This window comes from Plasmodium gallinaceum (assembly GCF_900005855.1).
Source record: "Plasmodium gallinaceum strain 8A genome assembly, contig: PGAL8A_v1_108, whole genome shotgun sequence".
NCBI classification, from domain to species: Eukaryota; Apicomplexa; class Aconoidasida; order Haemosporida; family Plasmodiidae; genus Plasmodium; species Plasmodium gallinaceum.
In genome coordinates this window covers 464,164-487,924 of record NW_021628228.1, presented here as the reverse complement: position 1 = coordinate 487,924, position 23,761 = coordinate 464,164, and the positions used below count along the sequence as shown (strand labels likewise).

The 23,761-nt window shown below is 19.7% G+C and overlaps 4 protein-coding genes across 4 annotated transcripts; 1 reads left to right on the top strand and 3 right to left on the bottom strand.

Annotated features, from left to right (window-relative positions):
• Nucleotides 1-601: 601 nt before the first annotated feature.
• On the top strand, nt 602-7,981 carry ADA2 (transcriptional coactivator ADA2, putative; the record flags this gene model as incomplete). The annotated part of the gene is made up of 1 exon (XM_028670254.1): nt 602-7,981. One exon carries the CDS (start codon nt 602-604, stop codon nt 7,979-7,981), a length of 7,380 nt encoding a protein of 2,459 aa, XP_028527025.1.
• Nucleotides 7,982-8,902: 921 nt separating this feature from the next.
• Nucleotides 8,903-12,874, bottom strand: PGAL8A_00390700 (conserved Plasmodium protein, unknown function; the record flags this gene model as incomplete). Its single annotated transcript, XM_028670253.1, has 1 exon — nt 8,903-12,874. One exon carries the CDS (start codon nt 12,872-12,874, stop codon nt 8,903-8,905), a length of 3,972 nt encoding a protein of 1,323 aa, XP_028527024.1.
• A 908-nt stretch (nt 12,875-13,782) lies between these two features.
• On the bottom strand, nt 13,783-14,760 carry MRK (MO15-related protein kinase, putative; the record flags this gene model as incomplete). The annotated part of the gene is made up of 1 exon (XM_028670252.1): nt 13,783-14,760. The coding sequence occupies one exon, from the start codon at nt 14,758-14,760 to the stop codon at nt 13,783-13,785; it is 978 nt and encodes a 325-aa protein (XP_028527023.1).
• Nucleotides 14,761-15,489: 729 nt separating this feature from the next.
• PGAL8A_00390500 (conserved protein, unknown function) lies at nt 15,490-23,560 on the bottom strand (the record flags this gene model as incomplete). The annotated part of the gene is made up of 2 exons (XM_028670251.1): nt 15,490-15,761; nt 15,970-23,560. 2 exons carry the CDS (start codon nt 23,558-23,560, stop codon nt 15,490-15,492), a joined length of 7,863 nt encoding a protein of 2,620 aa, XP_028527022.1.
• Between the last annotated feature and the right edge of the window lie 201 nt (nt 23,561-23,761).

Below are 23,761 nucleotides of genomic sequence, written 5' to 3'. Positions count from 1 at the left end.
CTTTTTTTTTTTTTTTTATTACAAAAAAAATAAATGAAAAAAATAAAAAAAAATAAATTTTAAATCATGTTTATGATATTTTATGAAGTTTAATAAATGAACGCAAAAAACAGTTTTAAAAAAAAAAAAAAAAAAAAAAAAAAAAAATTGTTATATAATAATTTTTTTTTTTTTTAATTTTTTGGGTAATATATTTATTATTGAACAGGATGCTAAAAATATATTAGAAATTTTAGGAAAATACATGTTATATAAGTTTGCAAAAAATAATTTTAATGACTGTAATAATTTAAATAATGATGATAACAAAATATTTATATATTTAATCTTTTTTGTTTTACAGACAATTATGAATTGTAACTTATGAATGATTTATTTTATATTTAATCTTATTTTACATATAAAAAAAAAAAAAAAAGAAAAAAAAAAGAAAGCATAATAAAACACTAGTTTATTTTATTTTATTTTTTTTTTTTTACAGTGTAATAAATTTCGAGCCGAAAATAATTTAAAAAAATAATTGAAAGGAATATAAAAATACAATTTTATTATTTATTATTTTCTTTTTTATATATTTTATTTATTTATTTTTAATTATATAATGAATATATATAAATATGATGAATTATGTCCATATGTGTTAACTAATGAAAGAAACTGTGGATTCTTTCGTCCCTTTTTAGAATATGAACTCAACAAGATAAGAAATTACAATGAACAAATTTTTAGAACTATAATTATTGAAGCATTAATTGAACAAGTTAAACATTTAAAAAAATTAGAATTAATAAAACAAATCAACTATTTTAAAAACACAAATATTTGTAACAATGAACAAAATATAGAAAAGATAGAAATGAAAAATGATGCTACTTTTTACCAACCACTAAATAATATAGAATATGAAAATATAAAGAAAAAGAAAAGGGAACTAAAAAATATAGATTATAATAATAATTATGAAATAAAAAAAAAAAGCGGTTTTGGAAAATTAAAAGATATGGATGATATATATGAGAAAGAAAAAAAAAGAAAAAAGAAGAAAAAGAATAGAATAGAAAAAAAAAAAAATATTACAATAAATAATAATCTAAGAAATTATCCTATTAAAGTACAAAAAAAAATTGAAAGCATCTATAATTATAGTATAAATTATTTTATATATAAAAAAATTCATAATTATAGAAATAAACAAAATTTTATTGATAAATTAAAATATATTATAAGAGAAAAATATACATTAATTATTGAAAAATGTAAAAATGAAACTCAAAAAATAGTCAAAGGAACGTTTCTTTTATTATACAATTATATTAGTTTAATAGAAAAAAATACTATGAATATTTTATATAATGTATCTAGTGAATTAAAACAAAATGAAGAAGAAAAATTAAACCTTTTACTGAAAATCGCGAATAATATTCATTTTTATTTAAGAATAGAAGAAAAAGAGAAGTTCTATTTAAATTGTAATTCACCTTTTAATAATTTAAAGAATATTATTTCTAAAGAATTTATCAATATAAAAAATAATAAGTATGGAAACAAAATAAAATTTTTTCATGATATATTTTTAAAAATTGTTATTAATTTTGTAAGTTTGTTAAATAATTATTTCAAAATGAATAAGAAATATAAAAAAAAAAAGACGATAAATGAAGTATTAAACAATATTTCAGATTTCTTATATAAAAAATATTCTTTTTATCATAAAATTATGAAATCAAACAATGTCATATCAGTGAATAAAATTATTTTGTCAAGTATTATGTGTGATGATATTTACGTTAGTATATTTATAATTAAAGTAATTAATTTAAATGAATGTTTAAACGGAATGAACGAAGAAAATAGTGTTATTAATTATTGTATTGAATTAAATCATGAAGTCATGAAAAAACAAAATTCAAAGAGTGATTACCAAACTAATTTTAATAATGTTTGTGATAGTAAAAAGAACATAAATATGTTAGTACATAATAATATTACTCAATATCATTATATTCTTAGAAAATATAATATTGATTATAAGTTAGAATATGAATTGCCTTATGTTAATTGCAACCTTAATAAAAACATAAAAGTGTATATTCTTTTAACCAAAATTAATAAAAACAAAGAATATACTAAAATAAAAAAATATAAATATACGAAAATGAATAGAAAAAATTCATTAGGTGTACTTATTTTAAACAAACAATTAAAAAATAAAAATAAAATTTATAATTTTTATTCTTATAGAAATCCTTATATAAAAATGAAAAATCGTTTTAACAGTTTGTTTGTAATTATAAAAAAAAATTTATGTTTCCCTTTTAAATGGAATTATAAATATCATAATCCCAAATTTGTATTTATTAGTATATTTAAAAATAATATTAAAAAAAATAGTATATATTTACATTATTCAAAAAAAAACGATAAAAAGGGAGCCTTATTTGTTTTTATAAATAAAAAAGAAATTTTTTATTCTGATAGAATTAGTGAGAATATAAAAGACATATCATTTTTTAATAATAATAAAAAAAAGAAATCAAAAAAAAATACTTTTTTTGAAAAAAAATATATATTCTCTTACTTAATTAATGATTTAAATTACATTGATAAAGTATGCATAAAAAAATGTTTTAAGGATATTAAATTGTATTGTAATAGTAATGGAAGTAATAATTATAACAATTATTCTAATAATTATCCAAATAATAATTATAACAGTAGTAATAACAACAATTATAACAACAATAATTATGATAATAGTAATAATAGTAATAATAATAGTGGGAATAGTAATAATAATGGTAATGATGATAACAATGATGATAATAATAATAATAATAATAATAACAATAATAATAATAAAGATATTTACAATGATGAAGAAGATAATGAAGATGATAAAAACAATAACAGTAATAATTACAGCAATATTAACAAACACACATTAAATGAAAACATTAAAAATGAAAATATTGATAAGAGTAAAAATATGAATAGTAAAAATAGTTCTATTATGCAAGATATGAAAATTGATGATATGAACATGTATACCAATGATGAAAATATTATGATGAATAATTATGTTGATAAAGTTATAAATAGTAATGAAAGTATGTATAATATTGATAGTATTCATAAAAATGATAATATTTTTAATAATGAAGAGAATAAATTAGTAGGTATTAATAAAAATATTGCAACCAATATTAATAGTAAAACTGGTACAGATATGAACTATAATATGAATTTTATGAATTACTTGAATAATCAAAATTCACAAAACAATTTGAATATGATACCAGGGATGAATAGAATTAATAACATACCTCTTAATCAAATAATGAATTTTCAAAATGTATTTATGGGTAATATGCCAAATCAATATAATCAAAATATGCATTATGAAGCTTTAGATAATATGCAAGACATGAAGCAACAATCACAATTAATTAAACAAAAGCCAAATCAATATGTACCAACACAAAATCAACCTGAAAATAAAATAAATACTCAACATTGTTTGCCATCCAACTTTTTACAAAATCAGATTCATCAACAATTTCAAATACAGCAACAAATGCATTTACAGCATTTAATTCATCAACAAAACTTACATCAATTAAGTATGATGCAACAAAATAATCAACAAAAATTCACAAATCAACAAAATATTCCTAATCAGTCAAATGTTTCTTTATTAAAAGTGCCACAAATTTTATCTTTAAATTCAGTTGACCAAAGAAATTCGCAGATTTCACAAAAATTACAAAGGCATTCAATGAATGCAATCGATCAATGTAATACTCAAAGAAACACTAACTCAAATATACAAACTTTAAATAATTCATCGAATCATTTTAATTCAATACCTCTAAAATTTCCATATAAAAATAATGCGCAACAGATGAATAATATAGTGCAGCAAAACAAACCTCAAAATTTGCCAAATCAACACAACTTGCAAAGTCAGAATAATTTACAACATAATTTAAATAATAAACAGAGTGTGCAGCATATAATTCCAAATCAACAAAATATGCAACATATTTTACAGAATCAACAAAACGTGCAACACTTATTATCAAACCAACAGAACATGCAGCACATATTACCGAATCAACAAAATGTACAACATATGTTACCAAATAAGCAAAATACTCAACAATTATTACCGCAAAATCAGCAAAATGTACAACAAATATTGCCAAATCAGCAAAATGTACAACAATTATTGCAACATCAGCAAAATGTGCAACAGTTGATTCCAAACCAGAAAAACGTTAACACAACATCAATATCAGGACAACTTCATAGGCAATCTAATCAACCATCATCACAAGTAACGTTAAATCAGCAAAATATGCAGCAGCTTATTCCTAACTCCCCTATGCATATGTATCAGCAACAGTCTTCATTTTTGCCAAGAGTATCATCAACTCCTCAACATATCTCACATCAGCAGATTCCATATGATTGGATACCTAATCCTTATATGCATCAGCAATATATGCTTCAACAATGCCAGATAACACCACAGCAATTATTCATTCAACAACAAAAGCAACAAAATATATTACATCAGCAACATCAATCACAAAATATTCAACAACCAAGTACATTGCAACAACAACAACAACAGCAACAGGGAATATCACATATGCAATTACAACAGCAGAAACAAACGATGTCACAAATGCAACAACAAAATTTATCACAATTTCAACAAAATATATCACTTCAACAACAGCAAATGCAAAATATTGTTTCTCAACAACAAATTCAAAATTTATCGCAGTTACAACATCAAATACATAATGCATCATCACAACAAACAAATATTCCAATAAAACAGAATATTTCGCAACAATTTTCTCCAATATTTAAGGATAGCATAATACAAGGAAATAATAATTATGAAATGTTAGAAAATATGAATGATTTACATAGAATGAATGTACCAATGAAAGGTAATTTAGAAATATGCAACACATCAATGGAAGGTATAATTGAAGAAGATATTTTCGATAGCAATTATCATTGTGATATTTGTAACAAAGATATAACTCATACTATTCGCATAAGATGTGCAGAATGTGTTGATTTTGATTTATGTGTTAACTGCTTTAGTAGTGGAAAAGAAATGAAATCAGATAAATGTGAACATTATAATTATCATAATTATATTCCTATACCAAAATACGATTTTCCTTTGTATAAATTGAATTGGAGTGCTGAAGAAGAGTTATTATTATTAGATGGAATAAGTAAATATGGTTTTGGAAATTGGGAGCAAGTTGCAGATTTAGTAAATTCTGTTGCAAAAATTACAAAAAGTGATAAAGAATGTGAAAATCATTATTACAATTATTATTTAAGGTCCAATTGTGCACCTTTACCTGACAACAAAAGATTATTAATAAAACCAGATGGTAATCCATATGAAATTGAACAAGTCATAGAAAAGGATATTAATGAAAACGAAGAATATGTTCTACCCAAATCAAAAAAGAATAATAGAACTCAAATTGTTGGATATTGGCCACTAAGAGGAGATTTTGATATTGAATATGATAATGATGCAGAATTATTATTAGCTGATATGGAATTTAAAGATTCTGACTTACCTCAGCAAAAGGAATTAAAATTACAAGTTTTGGAAATATATAATTCAAAATTAGATGAGAGAATATACAGAAAAAGAACTGTTATAGAAAGAGGTTTATTGGATACGAAAGCACAACTTCAAAAAGAAAAAAAAAGAACCAAAGAAGAAAAAGAATTATATGCTGCCTTAAAACCATTGTCAAGATTTCATTCACCTCAACATCATGAATATTTCATACAATTATTACTAGAAGAGCAAAAACTTCGTCAAAGATTAACAAAATTACAAGAATGGAAAGCATTAGGTCTTCAAAACATAGAACAAGTTCAAGAATATGAGATAGAAAAAAACAGAAGAGCTAAAGAAAAAATAAAACAGGAAAATAGTGAAAAAATAACAAAAAATTTTAAAATTTCTAAAAAAGAAAAAGAATATAAATTAAAACATAAAGATGATGAAACAGAAGATAATAAAAAATTAAATATAGAAACCTTTCTAGCACTAGACCTATTAAATGAAAAAGAAGTAGAATTTTGCAAAAATATGAAGCTTCCTATTTTATTCTTTTTGTTAATCAAAAGATTATTAATAATGGAAATAAGTAATAGCAATTTAAACATGCTGAAAGACATAAATGAGTTGAAATTAAAGGGATATAAAGTGGGTCAGTTATATGATTTTTTTTTAAGTTTTGACATAAATCAAAAGGAAGATTCTATGACTAATGCAAACATGAAGAGTTTAAACTTAAAAAAAAATGATGAAAAAAAAAGAAAAATGAAAAATTTTGATTTTAGCAATTTTAAAAATTTTAATAAAATGGAAAAAATGGAAGTGACTGATAAAAATAACTACTTTTTAATGGATAATTTATGCAATGATAATGAAGAAGATAAAAAATCTAAAATGAAAAATGAAGAAAAAGTAAAAAATATTTATACATCAAATGATAATTCTAAATTTGATAATAACATGAATATTGTTAATAATAATATGGATAATACTCAGAATCAAACTAATGATGTGAATACTCATGTAGAAGAAAAATTAGATTCTGATAATTTGAATAATAATAAATTGAGCAATAATAATGATATGTTATCTAATGAAAAACAAGGATACAATGAAAATGAAGAAAATGGTGAACTATATTTTAAAGAAAAAGATCAAAATGGAGATAACGTAAACGAAATGAAAGATAAAAAACATAAAGAAAAGAAATTAAAAAAAAAGAAAGAAGAAAAAAGAAATTCTTTAGTAGAAAAAGATATTGACAACTATAATATAATAGGAGAATATGAAGAGAATCAGGAATATTTATTATATCCAAAAAAAAAAGGTTCTTTCAAAAAAAAGGAAAATAATAATGAAGAAGAAAAAGGAGAAAAAAATGAAAAAGAAAATATTGAAAATTACAGAAACGATGGAAATAGTATGGAAGAAAATGAATATAAAAAAGAGCAAGATGAGCAACAAGACCATGAAAAGAATGAACAAGAGTTTGATGATGGTAATGATGAAAATTTATATGATGATGAAGAGGAAGATGAAGAGTTGGATGAGGAGGAAGAGTTGGAAGAGGAAGATGATGCAGAGGAAGAAGATGAGGAAAAAGAAGAAGAAGATATGGATGAAATTGGAGAGGATGGAAAAGATGAAAATGAAAATAAAAAAAAGAAAGAAAAAAAGAAGAAAATTCAGGAATTAGAAGAAAAGGATTGTAATAATATGAAAATAATTCTTAATGAGGGTAATGGTAGTAACCCCAATTTAAAAAATATAAATTATTTAAAAAAAAAATCAAATGAAAAAAATAAAGAAATTTTAAATTTAAAAAATATTCAGAATAAAAAAAAAACAATTGATTCCTTGGAGGAAGAACGAGAAGAAAAAGAAGAAGAAACTTCTAATACTATAAATAACGCAGATAATATATATGGAAAGGCAAAGAAGTCTTTTGAAAAAAATGATACAAACAGTGAAAATTTTGAATGCGATTTAAAAAAAAAAAAAAATAAGATGAAAAAAAATAATGAATACGATGTAAGTAGAAATGAATCAAAAAATAGTAACATGGAATTAGATAATAACAGTTTTGTAGAAGAATATGATTCAAGTATTGAATTTAATGAAAAATTACAAAAAAATAAAAAACTAATTACTGCATCATCATCACCTTTGAATTTAAATAAAAATGAGAAAAGTAAACGATATCGAATGAAAAACGAAAAATTAAATACTGATGTAGCATCAAGTATAGACACAAAAGAAAATGAAAAAAAAATTAAAAGTTTTGATGTAAATTTAAAAAAAAAATCAAAAAAAAGAAAGGGTTCTATGAGTTTAATTTTGAATTCTAAAAAGTCATTAAAATTATAATTTATATCCATATATATATATATATATATGTAAAAGGGAAAATTGCTTTAAATTTAAAAGGATGTAAAAGTCAATATAAAAAATGAAAAAAATATACTGGTTAATAATTTTCATTAAGTTGGCACATTTTGAATATATATTAAAACTAAATTTTAATTGTTTTATATTCTTTCATTGAAAGTGATGCTACTTATTTGTTTTTTTTTTTTTTTTTTTTTTTTATTTAAAGCTTTGTTTATTTTATTTTATTATATGGTTTTAATATTTTACTTTTTTTTTTTTTTTTTTATTTTTTTCTTTCAATTTTATTATTTCTTCTTTTGTATATATATATATTATATACATTTTATTCTTATTATGTAGGTAGTGTGAAATAATTTAATTATGAAATGCTTAAAAAAGTAAAGTGAAAAAAAGTTTAAATCTTCAATTTTATTTATTTTTTCATGTAATTTTTGTTGTATAAAAATGTTGAAATTTTTTGAAATAACTTGATTATTATTGCAATTGTTTATAAAATTTCTTTTTTCTATTTTTTTTTTTTTTTTTTCATTTTTCTTGTACTTTCAATATTTTTAAAAACAAGGCTATGTTTTTTAATTTAAACAAAAATACATAAATTTTATGTTACTTTTTAAAAAAAAAAAAAAAGTGTTTAATTCAAATGTTATTTTTTTACTAAAAATATTTAATAAAAAAAAAAAAAAAAAAAAAAAAAAAGAAAAAAGAATAAGGTATTGTAAAGTTAAAAAAATTAATAAAAATAAAATATATTGATAAAGATTTATGATGAAAAAAAAAAAAAAAAAAACTACAAAAAATAAGCTTAATTTTTATAAAAAAAGTAATACATAAAGGAAATATAAAATGAAAAAAATTAAAATTAAAAAACATAAATATTATGTATTAAAAAAAAAATATTTAAAAGTTAAGTACAACAATTGTTTTAATTTTATAACAACAATTAACCTTACTACATGTACACATATCAAATGTATTCGTTCCATTTTCAACGAAATTTGATACTTTGTTATTTTTATTAGAAAAACAACAAAATTCTTTTATGTATATGAATAAAAAATAAAAAAATCTATTAAATAAAAAATTAACATCTTCTAATGATAATATATTGGAAAACTTAGTTTTTAACACTTTTGAATAATTATCATTTAATTCGTTCTTAAAGGTAAAGTTAAAACCAATACCCGATATTTTCCTTATTCCTATTAAATGATATGTATGATACAAACAATTATTCATTTTTATTAATTTTTTTTTTTTACTACCAAAAGAATAGTTCACATTATTAAACAAATTGAATAAAAATTTATTAAAATTATTTCTATAAATTACTGTCTCTAAATATTTGTATTCTTTCATCATCTTAATATTATAAATATTATCAAAAAAGTTGAATGATTCTTTTTTTAAATAATTATATTCATTAAAACTTTCATGTAATACGTCATAATGATATAAGGTTGTTTTTATTTTCTTTTTATCCCTTCCCTTTTTAATATTACTATTTTTTATTAAATCTTTTACACATGTCTTTATATTTTTTTCTTTCACACAATTATTATACTTATCATTATTATTTGAATATGTGAAGCAGTTGTTCTCATTTGAATCTTCTATATCATTAATTTTATTAGCATTATTTGAACCATCACTTTCAGTCAATTCTGTGATATTTTTTAAAATAATTTTCTTGTCTTTTAAAAACTCCCTGAAGTTATCCTTGTATAATTTAGAATTTTGAAAATTCTCAATATAATAAATTTGTTCACAAAAAAAATATTTTTCCAAGTTATATTTTTTTCTATTAGTTTCTTTGAGTTTTCTAGAAATTTTTTTTTTTAAAAAAATATTAATATTTTCTATTTCTTCATTACATTCCCATAAAATGTGCTTTGAATATTTTCTACAAGTAATAAAACGATGCAAATTACTTAAACTAAAAAAACTTAAAGAATAGCAGTTATATATTATACTTTTTAAAATATTAAAAAATAAAAATTGAACAACTATTTTTATATTATAATAGCACACAATTTCCATATTTGTATCATTTATTGTTGACATATTTATTTTCTTTAAAACGTTTATATATCTAAAAAAATCCAATGGAATATCTTCATATTTCATTGTATTGTATTCTTTTAAAAAAAATGCAAAATTGCAATTCTCTAAATTTTTTATATCCTTTAAACTTTCTAGATCAATTTGATTTGTTAATTCCAATTTATTTACAAATAATTTCATGTTATTATTGTTATTTAATTTATTATAGATATTATAATTCTCACCATCTATAATATTACTACATATATTATTAGTATGAATTTTCTGTGTACTTTCAGATTTATTAACACTATTATTGTTATTATTAATAGTTTTAATCTTTTCACAATTAAAAAAATCAATATAATTATTACCATTACTATTATTATTATTATTATTAGTAGTAGTAGTAGTAGTAGTAATAGTTATATCATTATTATTATTATTATTATTATTATTATTATTATTATTAGTAGTAGTAGTAGTAGTAGTAGTAGTAATAATAGTAATATCATTATTATTATTATTATTATCATTAACATTATTAGTAGTAGTAGTAATATCTTTATTATTATTATTATTATTTTCAATATCATTAAAAATATTGTTAGGATTAACACTAGTAGTTATAGTATCATTATCAATATTATTAGTAGTAGTAGTAATAGTAATATCATTATTATTATTATTATTATTATTATTATTGTTATAATTATTATCATAACTTGTATCAACATTCATGTTTTTATGAAGGAAAATATTAAGTGTTTTTTCTTCATTTTTATTTATTTTTATTACATTAGATGTTTTTTCACAATGAATATTCTTCATTTTCAAATTGTCAATTATTTTATGAATCTGATGAGAATCATTGAGATCGATATCTTCACTATTTAGTAAACCATATGATAATAATTTAGTTATATAAGAATTAATATTGCTTAAATCTATATCATAAGTTTCATTAAAATTATACTCATAAAAAATTTTTTTTTCTTCTTCTGTCATATAGTTCTTAATTAAATTTTTTATTTGCTTTTTTAAATATATAAAATCATGATTTTGAGAAATTATTTGTTGAATATTTTTATAAATACATTCCGATCGAAACAAAAAATTGTAGTCAACTATAATATCAGATATGCTAAGAAATTTTTCTTGAATACTTGAAAACAATTTACCTAAACATATTTGAAGTTGTTTTAAGGAAAATATGAAATTATTTTTATTCATTAATTTATATTTTGTTATAAGATAAAATAAATACATTTGTAGTAATATATAATTACTAAAAATTACTTGTATAAATAAAAGTATTTTTTTATGTGAATTTATATTTATTCCTAAGAATTCATTAACTGTATTTAAAAAAAAATTTAACACTTCCTTCTTTTTTGATATTATTGAACTTTGCGTGACATTTAAACAATAGCATATAAATTGATCTTTTATTTTTATATTAAATATATTAAAAGTTATAATAATAGATGAGCAAAGAAAATAATGTAGATTCCCACCAGCACATCTACTTTTTTTATTATGTACATTCATATCCATATTTTCTCTTTTATTCCATAACACGTAAAAATAATATAAAACACAAGAATATAAAGAAAGTAAAGTGATATTTTTTTCTAAATATTCAATAATTTTCTGTTGAATAATTTCCTTATATTTTTTTGATTTTTCATAATTTTTTGGTATTTTTGTTGATATTTTGTTTTTATTTTTTTTTTTATATTTAATATTTTTATTTTCGTCAAATGAATATTTATCATGATTACTTTTCGTAAAATCTATATAATCAAATATACTATATTCACTGTTATCATTATTGTTGTTAATTTCACAAATATCATCTATTTCATCCTTGACACAATCACTATCATTCATATAAAATTCCTCAAGTTTATAATGATCGAAATTACTTAGCTTATTGGAATCTTTTAAATTAATATTTTCACTGTATAATGAAGAATAATTACATAAAAATTCTTCTTTACTTTTCATTTCCTCATTATTTTCATCTTTATGAATATATATATTATTATTATTTTCTTCAATTATACCATTATTACATTTTTTTCTACTGTTATCTTCATCATTATTAATCTCCATTCTCATATTTTTTTTAATGTTATTATTTAGACTATTGTCATATTTTAATTCATTTTCTTCATTAGAATATTTAAATTCTGATTTCAATGAATTATCATCACTACAATTATTTATCAAATCAAATATATCATCAAATATATTTATTCTTTTTTCAACTTTTGAATCATTTTTATTTATATTACTAAAATTTTTAATTTTGTTAATTATATTAGTAATACATTTCTCTATAAAAGGCAATAAATCACCGTTAATATAACTTTTTATATCCAATCTATTGCAAATATTAAATATAATTTTCGCCAAATGCTTGCAATAAATTTTTTTTTTAGAAATATTTTTTTTTAACTGGTGTTTTAACTCTTGTAATGTCATAATTTCACTATTTAAATTACAATATATAAAATTCAAACATAGTATTAAAACACATATTCTATTTTCTCCTTTTACTTTTATTCCTTTAATATTTTTTATTTTTTCATAATTATTGATATAATAATTATAATATTTTAAATCATTACGATTGCATATTTTTTTTATTATATTCACATATTTTTCCTTCTTGTAAGATAAAATAACATTACTTTTATCTACGTATGAGCATAATTTTTCTTCCTCTGAACTTCTACATTCTTTATAATTAGAATTTATTAAATTTATAAAATCATTATAATCATTTTTATCATTTTTATATATTTCAAACAAATCTTCCATATTCAATTAATCTATTTTAACTTAATCAATTTTTAATAAAATATTAAATCATTCATTAGAGACATTTTATTAGTTAATGTATCATTTTTTTTTTTTTTTTCCTTTAAAAAATATAAAAAGAAAATGAAAAAATAATTCCTCTTACTCTTATATGAAAACTTAATTTATTAAATATAAAAAAAAGAAAAAAAAAGATTAAAAGAAAATACTACTAATTTATTATAGTTAATCAGTTAATTATATATTTGTTTTTATGCCATACTTAAAAAAATTATAAAATTTAAAAGAACAAGTAGGTTTATTTTATTAAGATTATTTTAATTCCAAAAAAAATTCTTACATAATAAAACAGAATAAAAATAATAAAATATTTTTTTATGAAGAAAAATAAAAAATATATAAATATACCTATATTTTATAAATTTATATAAAAATATTTTAAGTTTATCCAAATAAATTCTCTTTTTAAATGGTTTAATTAAGCGTTATTTTTTTATCCTAAATTTAGGCATTTTTTATTTTAAAACTATTTCTATAATTTTATAAAGGGAATAGGTACAAAGATAGTATTTTACAAAAAAAAAGAAAAAAGAATTAAAAGTTTTTTTTTTTTTTTTTTTTTTTTTTTTGTTATTAATTGCTTAAAAAATAAACAGATGTAATACTAAAAAAGAAAAATGGAGGTGAGAAAATTAATATGGATTCCATAAATACAAAAATATAAAAAAAAAAAAATACGTAAGAGATAAGAATTACCTTTGAAAGCACATAAAAAAATTAAAATTAATTTGAAAATATAAAATATATGGTTTTAGTAGTAAAAGCTTAAGATATGATTGTATATAAATAGTTTTAAATGATAATAAAAAGAAAAGCTTATAAAAACATATTATTAAACAAAGTTATATTTATAAATCATTAAAAGGTAATTGCGATATATCACATGGTAAAGGATCATTAAAAAAGTATTTATGTTTTAACGCATCTTCTGCATTTATACGTTCATGACAATTTAATTTTAAGAAAGACATTAGTAAGTCAATACAATCATCATCTTCATTTTTAAAAATGGTTTTAAAATCTTTTTTGTTTGATTTTGTAAATTCAGTATATAAAGGAAGATAAGTAGATTCAGGCCAATTATTTTCATTAGGTGTACCTAAAAGAAAAAATATTTTTCCTAATTGATCAATTTCATTTTCTCCAGGAAATAATGGTTTCTGTAATAAGAGTTCAGCAAAAATGCATCCAAAACTCCACATGTCAATAGAAGAATTATATTTAGTACTACCTAATAATAATTCAGGAGCTCTATACCATAATGTCACTACTTTGTTTGTTAAATTTAAAGTTTTTTTATCCTTATCATCTTTTGTTAACATATCTGAATACATATCAAATCCATATTTGGATGATAAACCAAAATCTGCTATTTTTACTTCTCCTTTTTTATTTATAAATATATTAGCAGGTGATAGATCTCTATGCATAAAATAATAATTATGTAGAACTTTTAAACCATTTAAAATTTGTAATAAAATGCATTTCTTTTGACTATCATTTAAAAATATCTTACGATTGATTATTTTAGCTAAATCAAAATCCATTATTTCCATTACTAAATTAATATAATCCTTTTCACAATACAAATCTAGAGCTGTCATAATATTATTATGTTTTATTTCTTTCATTATTTTTATTTCTCTTAATAATACAAAGTTTATACCACATTCATCAATATAATTACTTATTTTATTGATTTTCATTTTTTTAATTGCTACTTCTTTTTTTAATATTGTATCAAAAGCCTTGTAAACTCTACCATATGACCCTTCTCCTAAAAAATTGGGTTTGAATATATATCTTTCTGCTGATATATTATCCATTAATAAAAAAAAAATAAATAAAATAACTTAAAAGAATTTTAAAATTCAATGGTAATCTGATTTATTATTTGCTTATTTTACAATTTCTTGCATATTTATTTTATTCTTTTCCATTAATAAGAAAATATATTTTTTTTATTTTATATTTATTATTATGCATATTTATTTATATATTTCTTATTATTATTGTTTATATATATATATATATAAATATACTCTATATTTATTAAATTTTTATTTAAAAGATTTTTAATTCACACAATATTATATTTTTTTTGAAAAATAAAAATTAAAATTATTTAAAAGTTCAATATATATATATATATATTTTCTCTTTTTATAATTTAATTTTACATAAAAAAAAATGAATTCAATTTTAATAATAAAATTAAAAAAAAAAATACACATACATATAAAAATGATAAAGAACAATAATTATTTTTAATTTTTTTATTTTTAAAAAATGTAAATTATATAACATTTTTAATTAAAAATATATATAGTTTATATAAATTTTAATTTTTAAAAAATGTTAATGAAAATTATTCTTATATATGAAAAAAATATTGCAATTTACAAAGAAATAAAAAAAAAAAAAAAAATTACATTATATATGTCCAGTTTTTTTTTTTTTTTTTTTTCAAAAAATAATAAAAAAAAAATTGACTGAAAAATTTAAAAAAAAATATATATATATATAACAAAATAAAACTTTTATATATGCTAATTTTATTGAAAAATAGATAATCTCTTATCTTCAGAAAATTTTCCATTTAAAGGGCATTTTTCATTATGTAATTTTGTATTTTCTTTAAAATACCTTCTCTTTATTTTGCGATGTTTAATTTTTATAATGTATCTTTTATATGGTTGGCAAACATAACAACAGTCATACTTTATACCTACATTTCCTTTTTTTTCTCGCAACAAATTTCTACATAAAATTAAATGTTTAACTATTATTTCTAAAGGAGAATATACAGGAACATTTAAACATATACCTAACAAAAAAAAAAAAAAAAAAAAATGAAATATATGTATAATTTATAAATATAAAACTGATTAAATACATATAAATAAGATAGATAAAAAAAAAAAAATAGTTTCATATAAGTTGGATATTAAATTTTATACTCCAAATTTTTATATTTAAAAAATATACTTAAAAGGTAAAAAAAAAAAAAAAAAAAAAAAAAAACTATATATTACTTAATATTGCTTCATTGACAGAATTATACGTTAATAAATTTCTATTTTTTGAAAAAAACATACAAACATGTTTCTCTTTATATGGTTTATTATATGCAATTAGAGAAGTAGTATCTAATATACATTGTCTAACATTAGCTAGTTTTGATTTGTTAAATAAAGATAGTTTCTCTTTTATCCACATTAAAGCTAAATATAAGTGATCTTTTTTATATTTTAATTGATTAGAGGGAAAAACTTCATTCTTATATAGATATTGATATATTTCATCAAAATTGATGTCATTATATTCATAATATTTTTCTTTAAAGTTAGAATCATTACTATCATAATCTGAAATGTTATCTCCATTTGAATCTGAAAAAATATTTTTTTCTTCTTTATATGTATTTTTATAAATTTTATTATTGAATTTATTATTATAAGGATTGTCATCATTAAAAAATTTATATTGTTCACGTAATTTATTATAATGAGTATTATATTCTTCTTGCAAATTATTTTTTTTTAAAAATTCTTCATCGAAATTGGAATTAATATTTTCATATATTATTTTTTCAATCTTTAATTCTTTTTTCTTTAATGAAATATCATTATCATATTTATCTAGATTTGTTTTCGTATTTTCACTTGTGTCTTCTTTTTGATAAACTATTTTATCATTTTGTGTTAAAACATTTTCATTATTTTTATTGGTAACTTTTCCTTTTGATTCACAAGTATCCAAAGATATGGATTTAACATCTTCTAAATAAGTGGTTAATGAGTTATTTATTACTTTATTATTTTTAAAACTCTTTTTGTCACTACAATATTTATTAGTTTTTTCCATTTTATCATCTATTTTATGCTTATCTCTCTTATATAATTCTTCTAATTTAAGTGTCTTAAAATTATTTTTCTCAACATTTGAGTTATCACAAAATAAGCTATCAGATGAATTATATTCCGTTTTAATATCATCATAATAGTGATTATCACTTAATGTATTATATGTTTTATAGCTACTATCACTTAATAAATCATCTTCACTATGTATTAATTTTTTACACCTTTTTTTTGAAGAAATTTTTTTTATAAATTTTTTATGTGGTTTTAGGATTTCTATTAATTGTTGCGTATATAACATAGCAATACTGAAGCTAGCATTTTCTTTTGTAAATAATTCTGAATATTTCTTTTCTAATATATTTAAAGCATTTATAATATTTCCATTAATAATGCTATTCCTTATCATATATCTTGTTTCTAAGGAGTCTATCATTTTATTTAGTTTATCATCAGATAAATATAAATTCACAAAATATTTTGTAATAAATTCATTATCTATGGAATAATTTTTTCCAATCTTTTTGTTTAATTTTTTTTTCTCATTTTTAAATATGCTAGTTTTTTCCTTAGGAATATACTGTATTTTTTTATTGGAATCATTATCACTTTTTTTTGACTCCTTTTTTGTGTTAATAATACTATATGTTAAATCACTATAATCATTTTTTGCTGTTAAACTTCTTTTATTTCTTAATCTATTCATTAATATAGAACTAGAATTTTTCCTCAAATTGATTAAATTACTTAAACTATTTTTTCTAGATCCCCATAATGAATTCTGTAGATTAATATTAGAGTAGTTGTATTGGATAAGATCATATCTTTTTAAAATATTAGAAGAATTTTCATCATATACATTTTTTTCTGTATCTTCTACATTTTTTTTTTCTTCTTTTTTGTTTTTATCTTTTTCATTATTAGTATCTTTTTCTTGTATCTCTTTTTTATTTTTTATATTACTTTCATCTTTTATATCTTTTTCATCATTTATATAATGTTCATCTTTTGCAATATTTGCATCATTTCTGTCTTCACTTTCTAACTCTTCTTTTATCTTCAATTTTTCATCACTTATATTTTTTTTTTCTTTTGAATTATCTTCTATACTTAAATCTTTTATTCCCTCCTTTATTACCTTAAGACATTTTTTTTCTTCCATATGATTATCCTTTTTTTTTTCATTAAAATCCGATTTTACTTTATCAATTTTTAGTTCCTCATTTTTTTCATCTATTTTCTTTATGTTACATGAGGAATTAGTTGCAGAACTAATTTTTATATAGTCTTTTATTTCATCATTTTTATTATTACATTCTTCTTTCTTCACATTTGTACTGTTATCTTTATTTAATTTATCATATACATCCAAATAATTAATTAAAAAAGAATTTAATAAATTTTTATCGTCTTTATTATTTTCCATTGTAATTTTATCAAAATTAAGAAAGTTTGTGTTTTTTTTTTCTGCATCTTCTATTGTTTCATTCATACTATTATTATTTTTTAAAGGAGAATCAATTACTTCCTTTTTTTCTTCTTTTTCGCATTTTTCTAAGCTTATAACATTATCTTCTTTATTAGAAATTATTTTTTTTAATTTAGAATTATTGTTATCATTACTTTCCTTTATATCAGTACTTATTACATTTTTTCTTTTCATATCTTCACAAGCATAAAACGCGTTAGAATCTGTGTTTTTTGTAATATTTTTATCGGCTTCATTTATTTCTTTTTTCTTATCTCTATCCTCTTTTTTAGTTTTATCGTTTGATGAAAAACATGACTTTTTTTCTAAAAATTTAGAATTTATATCTGTGGTAAAATTTTTATCTAATTCATTTTTATAATCTGACGAACTTCCGATACTATTATTATCATCAGATAATTTATTTTTTTCTAAATAATTTACAAAACATTTGTATGTTTTTAAGTAACCACATTTTATTAAATGAGACTTAATAATATCTGAAAACAAATCTTTTTGAATGTAGATGGATTTTATTACTTTTCTTTCTTTTTCATTTTCTTCATAAATTAAATTATAAATATCAAAACAAAAACTATTTAGATGAAATTTAATTTTATCTCCTAATGTACTCAAACCAACAGTAGCATAATAATCATATTTAGAGTTTATATTACATACTTTACCTAAATATTTTCCGTTTTTTGTAAAAAAGGCACTATTATCAAAATAATTAATACCACACCCAATGATATCATGTTTTGTGTATGCACTACAATAGTTTTCAATTTTTCCATCAATAATTTTTTTTCCATCATCATTCTTATATCCAAATGAATTATATTCCGAACCAGGATTTTTGTTAATAGAATAATTTTTACTTGTCATTCCAATAACAATTTTTGAAAAATTTGTACAATTTAAAACTTCAACTTCAAAATAATATATACTACAATCTCTTAAAGCACATTTATTAACTTGAACACATGCAACATCTGTATGTTTTCCCCATGCAGTGTAAGTAGCTGTTAACTTATCTTTACTAACAGATATGAAGTTTGAAGCATTTAATGTATTTATGTATACATTTCCTTTAAATAAATTTTTTAAATATATATAATTATGTTTAAATTTTTTTTTTTTTTTTTTAAGATATATATTTTTTTTTCCATTATAATAATTATCCTCTTTATATGATTTTTGTCCTCCTGGATCATTATCTTCATAAGCATATTCGTCTCTACTTCTTTTTTTTTTTTTTTTTCTCTTTTTATTTTTATTATCTAAACCTTTCTCTTCTTCCTTTTCGTTATATTTATATTCACTTTTGTTACTTAATTCTTCTGTTTCTTCTTCATATTCTCCTTCTTCATTTTCGTAATCACATTCTTCCTCATCATCATCCACCACATTTTCTTCCATATTTTCATCATCAATATCTTCATCTTCACTATTCATTTCATAATCTTCATATTCATCACTGCATTCTTCATCCTTAGAGACATTTATATCAGCGTCATCCTTTTCATTTTCTTCATCTTCCCCTTCTTCGTTTTTACATTCTTCCTCGTCTTCATTATCTTCGTCTTCATCTTCATCACTCTCTTCTTCCTCATCTCCATAATCATCGTCATCATCATCATCATCATCATCATCATCATCATCATCATTATCATTATCATCATCATCATCATTATCATCATCATCTTCTTCTTCTTCCTTTTCCTCTTTCTTTTTCTTTTTATTTTCTTCCTCTTCCTCTTCTTCTTCTTCTTCCTCTTCTTCATATTCATCATCCTCTTCTTCTTCTCCTTCTTCTTCTTCCTCTTCTTCATATTCATCATCTTCTTCTTCTTCTTCCTCTTCTTCATCATCATCTTCTCCTTCTTCTTCTTCTTCTTCTCCTTCTTCTTCTTCTTCCTCTTCTTCATATTCATCATCTTCTTCTTCTTCCTCTTCTTCATCTTCCTCTTCTTCCTCTTCCTCTTCCTCTTCCTCTTCTTCCTCTTCCTCTTCTACCTCTTCTTCATCTTCCTCATCTTCTTCTTCTTCCTCTTCTTCCTCTTCTTCTTCCTCTTCTTCCTCTTCTTCCTCTTCTTCATATTCATCATCTTCTTCTTCTCCTTCTTCTTCTTCTTCTTCTTCTTCATCTTCCTCTTCATCTTCGTCTTCATCATCATCTTCTTCTTCTTCATCTTCTTTTTCTTTTTCTTTCTGTTCCTCTTCCTCTTCTTCTTCTTCATCTTCTTCTTCTTCCTCTTCATCATCCGATTCGAAATCAGAATCAGAATCAGATCCAGAATCAGATCCAGATCCAGATCCAGATCCAGACCCAGAACCACTGATATTGTCTTTTTTCTTTCTTTCTTTTTCTTGACTTTTTTTTTGATTATTTATTTTTTTTTTCTTATTTTTTCTTCTATTTGAATGACTCTTTGATTTTTTTTTTTGAGACGATAAATTATTTGAACCACCTAATGAATATATTGTTGATTTACTTAGAGAATGGGAAGATTTACAATACTTATCTTCACATATATTTAAATCTAATATATAATTAATAAATAATAATGATAATAAATAATTGGAATAATAAATTTCTTTTGTATTAAATATTTTCTCATTTTTTATTATTACAATCTTTCCCTTTAAAATGATCTTTATTGTTTTGATCATTATATCTTTTTTTAACTTAATTTCACTTTTTACTTTTTTTTTATTTTTTTTTTTTGCTTTTCTATTCTTACAATAGGAAATTTCTTCCTTTTTATTTATGTAACTATCAACCTTATTATTTTTCACGTCATTATAGATGTTTTCGTAAGTATTTTCTTCAGTATTCAAAAAATAATTATTTTCTCCATTTTCCATATAATTAATTTCAACTGGATACATATAATTTTCATAATCATGTTTTACCTCTATTTTTTTTTCTTTTCTATTTTTATCATTATTATTATTTTTTTTTATTTTTTTTTTTGTATCAACAAAAGGAAATTCATATTGAATTTTCTTTTCTTTTATTTCAATGTCTTTTTGTAATTTTGATTCGCAATTAAAAAATAGATCACTTTCATTTTCCATGTGATATTTTTTTTCACTGTATTCACTTATTTTTCTATTTTTCTCTAGCACAATTTTATCTAAAAACTTATTTTTCCTTTCTTTCTTTTTACTAAAATAATTAAAATTAAAGAGAGTGAATTTTTTTATTTTTTCCAGTTCGTTATAATCTAATAAATTTTCCCTTTTCTTATGCCTTAATTTGAAAAATAAAAATTTACATTTCAAGAATTTTACTATTCTATATATAAAATGGCAAATAAGAAGTATAAAATGAATAAAATACGTAAAATACAAAAGATTAAATATACTTCTTATGTTATTTAAAATGTATAAAAACTCCCCATATTTTATTAATTCATCAAATGATAGAATCTTAGAAACATTTTCAAAAAACAATAAAAAAAAAGTATTATTATCACGAAATTTATATATCATAAAAAAAAAGAATTCCTTATATTTATCTACAAAAAATGAATTTGGATATTTTTTTCTATAAAGATATGATAAACTTACAAAAGGAAAAAAAAGGTTATTTTTTATGTTATTTTGGGTAAAATGTTCCTGCATTTTATGAATTTCTTTCATACGTAAAATATGATTTGTAATTTGAAAATTTGAATTATAAATGATATAATTTTTAAAAAAATTGAAAACTTCATTTTCTTCATTTAAAAAAATATTATGGATAATAGTAACATGTATTGTTCTATTATTAAAAATATATTCAATAATATTTTCGTTATAAGTTATCAATTTCACAAAAAAAATAAAAAATGTAAAGCTTTTCTTTAAAAAAGTAAAATTATTACTTTCTTTATATTTTTTTGAAAGTTTTCTATTTATATTTAAAATACTAAACAACAATAATTTGTTAGGAAGAAAATGTCTTCTGTAAATATATATATAAAACACTAAAAAAAAGTTTTCATCTATGATTAATGAATTCATTAAAACAACATTACTTAAATTATTAATTATATCCAAAAATGTTAACAATATTGTAATATTAACTTCATTCATATGCAGTTTTAATAAATTTTTAAATTCTGGAAAATTACTAACTTGAAATTTCTGAAAATTTAATACTCCTTTATAAAATGCATTTTTTTCTGTTGATTCATTTAGAATTTTATACAACAGATTTATTATCGTAATAATGCTTGAATTATAATTAATAATAAAAAATTCTTTTTCTCTTGAATATGTATAATTATCAAGATAATTTTTGTTGTTCCACCTACTTGTATTTATGAATTTTTTATAAAAACTAGAAACTAAAAAGAAAAATTGTTTTAATATATATAAAAAAATTTTATTTTTCTGAATTATATCAAATAATATATTGAAATTATTTAATTCTAAAATACACTTATCAAGGAAATGGTTCTTTAATTTTTTCTTTTTATTAATTTTTATACTGATCAAACTAGAGATATATTCTTTTATAATATAAAAAAATAGTAACAAATTTTTTTTGTAATTATTGTCTTTACGACTAAAAAAAATGAAATATTTTTGCGAAAATAAGGATGTTATCCATTTTTGTTCATAACTGTTTTTAAAAATTGAAAAGAAAATTTGAAAATGTTTATTTAATTTTGAATGAATGTAATTTAATGAGAATGTAAGTAATCTTAAAAATAAAATTTTCATTTTTTCTGAAAATATAATTTTATAATAAATATAAAAATTTTGTTTCCATTTAAAATTTTTTTCGAACTCACTCATATTTTTATTTCCCTTAAACAAAATTAAATACAATTTTTTTTTTAACGTTTTTTCCTTATTATTCAAAATTTTTTTTTTTATATTTTTCATAGTACATATTTTTTTCCATTTTAAATTGTCTATATTTTTTTTTTTTTGTAAATGATTTATTTTTAGATAATCACTTTTAAGTATTTTATATATTCTCTTTTTTTTTAAGAAATTAAATTCTAAACGTGATTTTCTTTTTATGTTGTATATTTTAGTGATATATTTTTTTTTTTGTTCATTTCTATATGTACATTTTTCTTCTACATTTTCTTCATATTTCTTGTTTTGTTCTAAACAAATATAAGATTCATATATATTATTAACTAACAAGAAAATAACTTTTTTATAATTTATATGACTGTGCTTTATCAAATAATCAATCAATATATTTAATTTTCCATTAATGATTAGATAGTCGTCTATATTTTTCTCATTTTCATGTGTTATATTAAAACGATTAATCATTTCCATGACTGTATTACAAAAAAAAAAGTAAAAAGAAAAAGTAATATAATAAAACAATAATGAATTAAAAAAAAAAAAAAAAATTGTAGATTAAATAAACAATATATTTTGGAAAGGATAATATTAGTAATTAAAAGAATTACAAAAGCCTTAATAGTTATAAATAAGAAAAAACATATATATACTTTTTTTTTTTTTTTTTTTTTT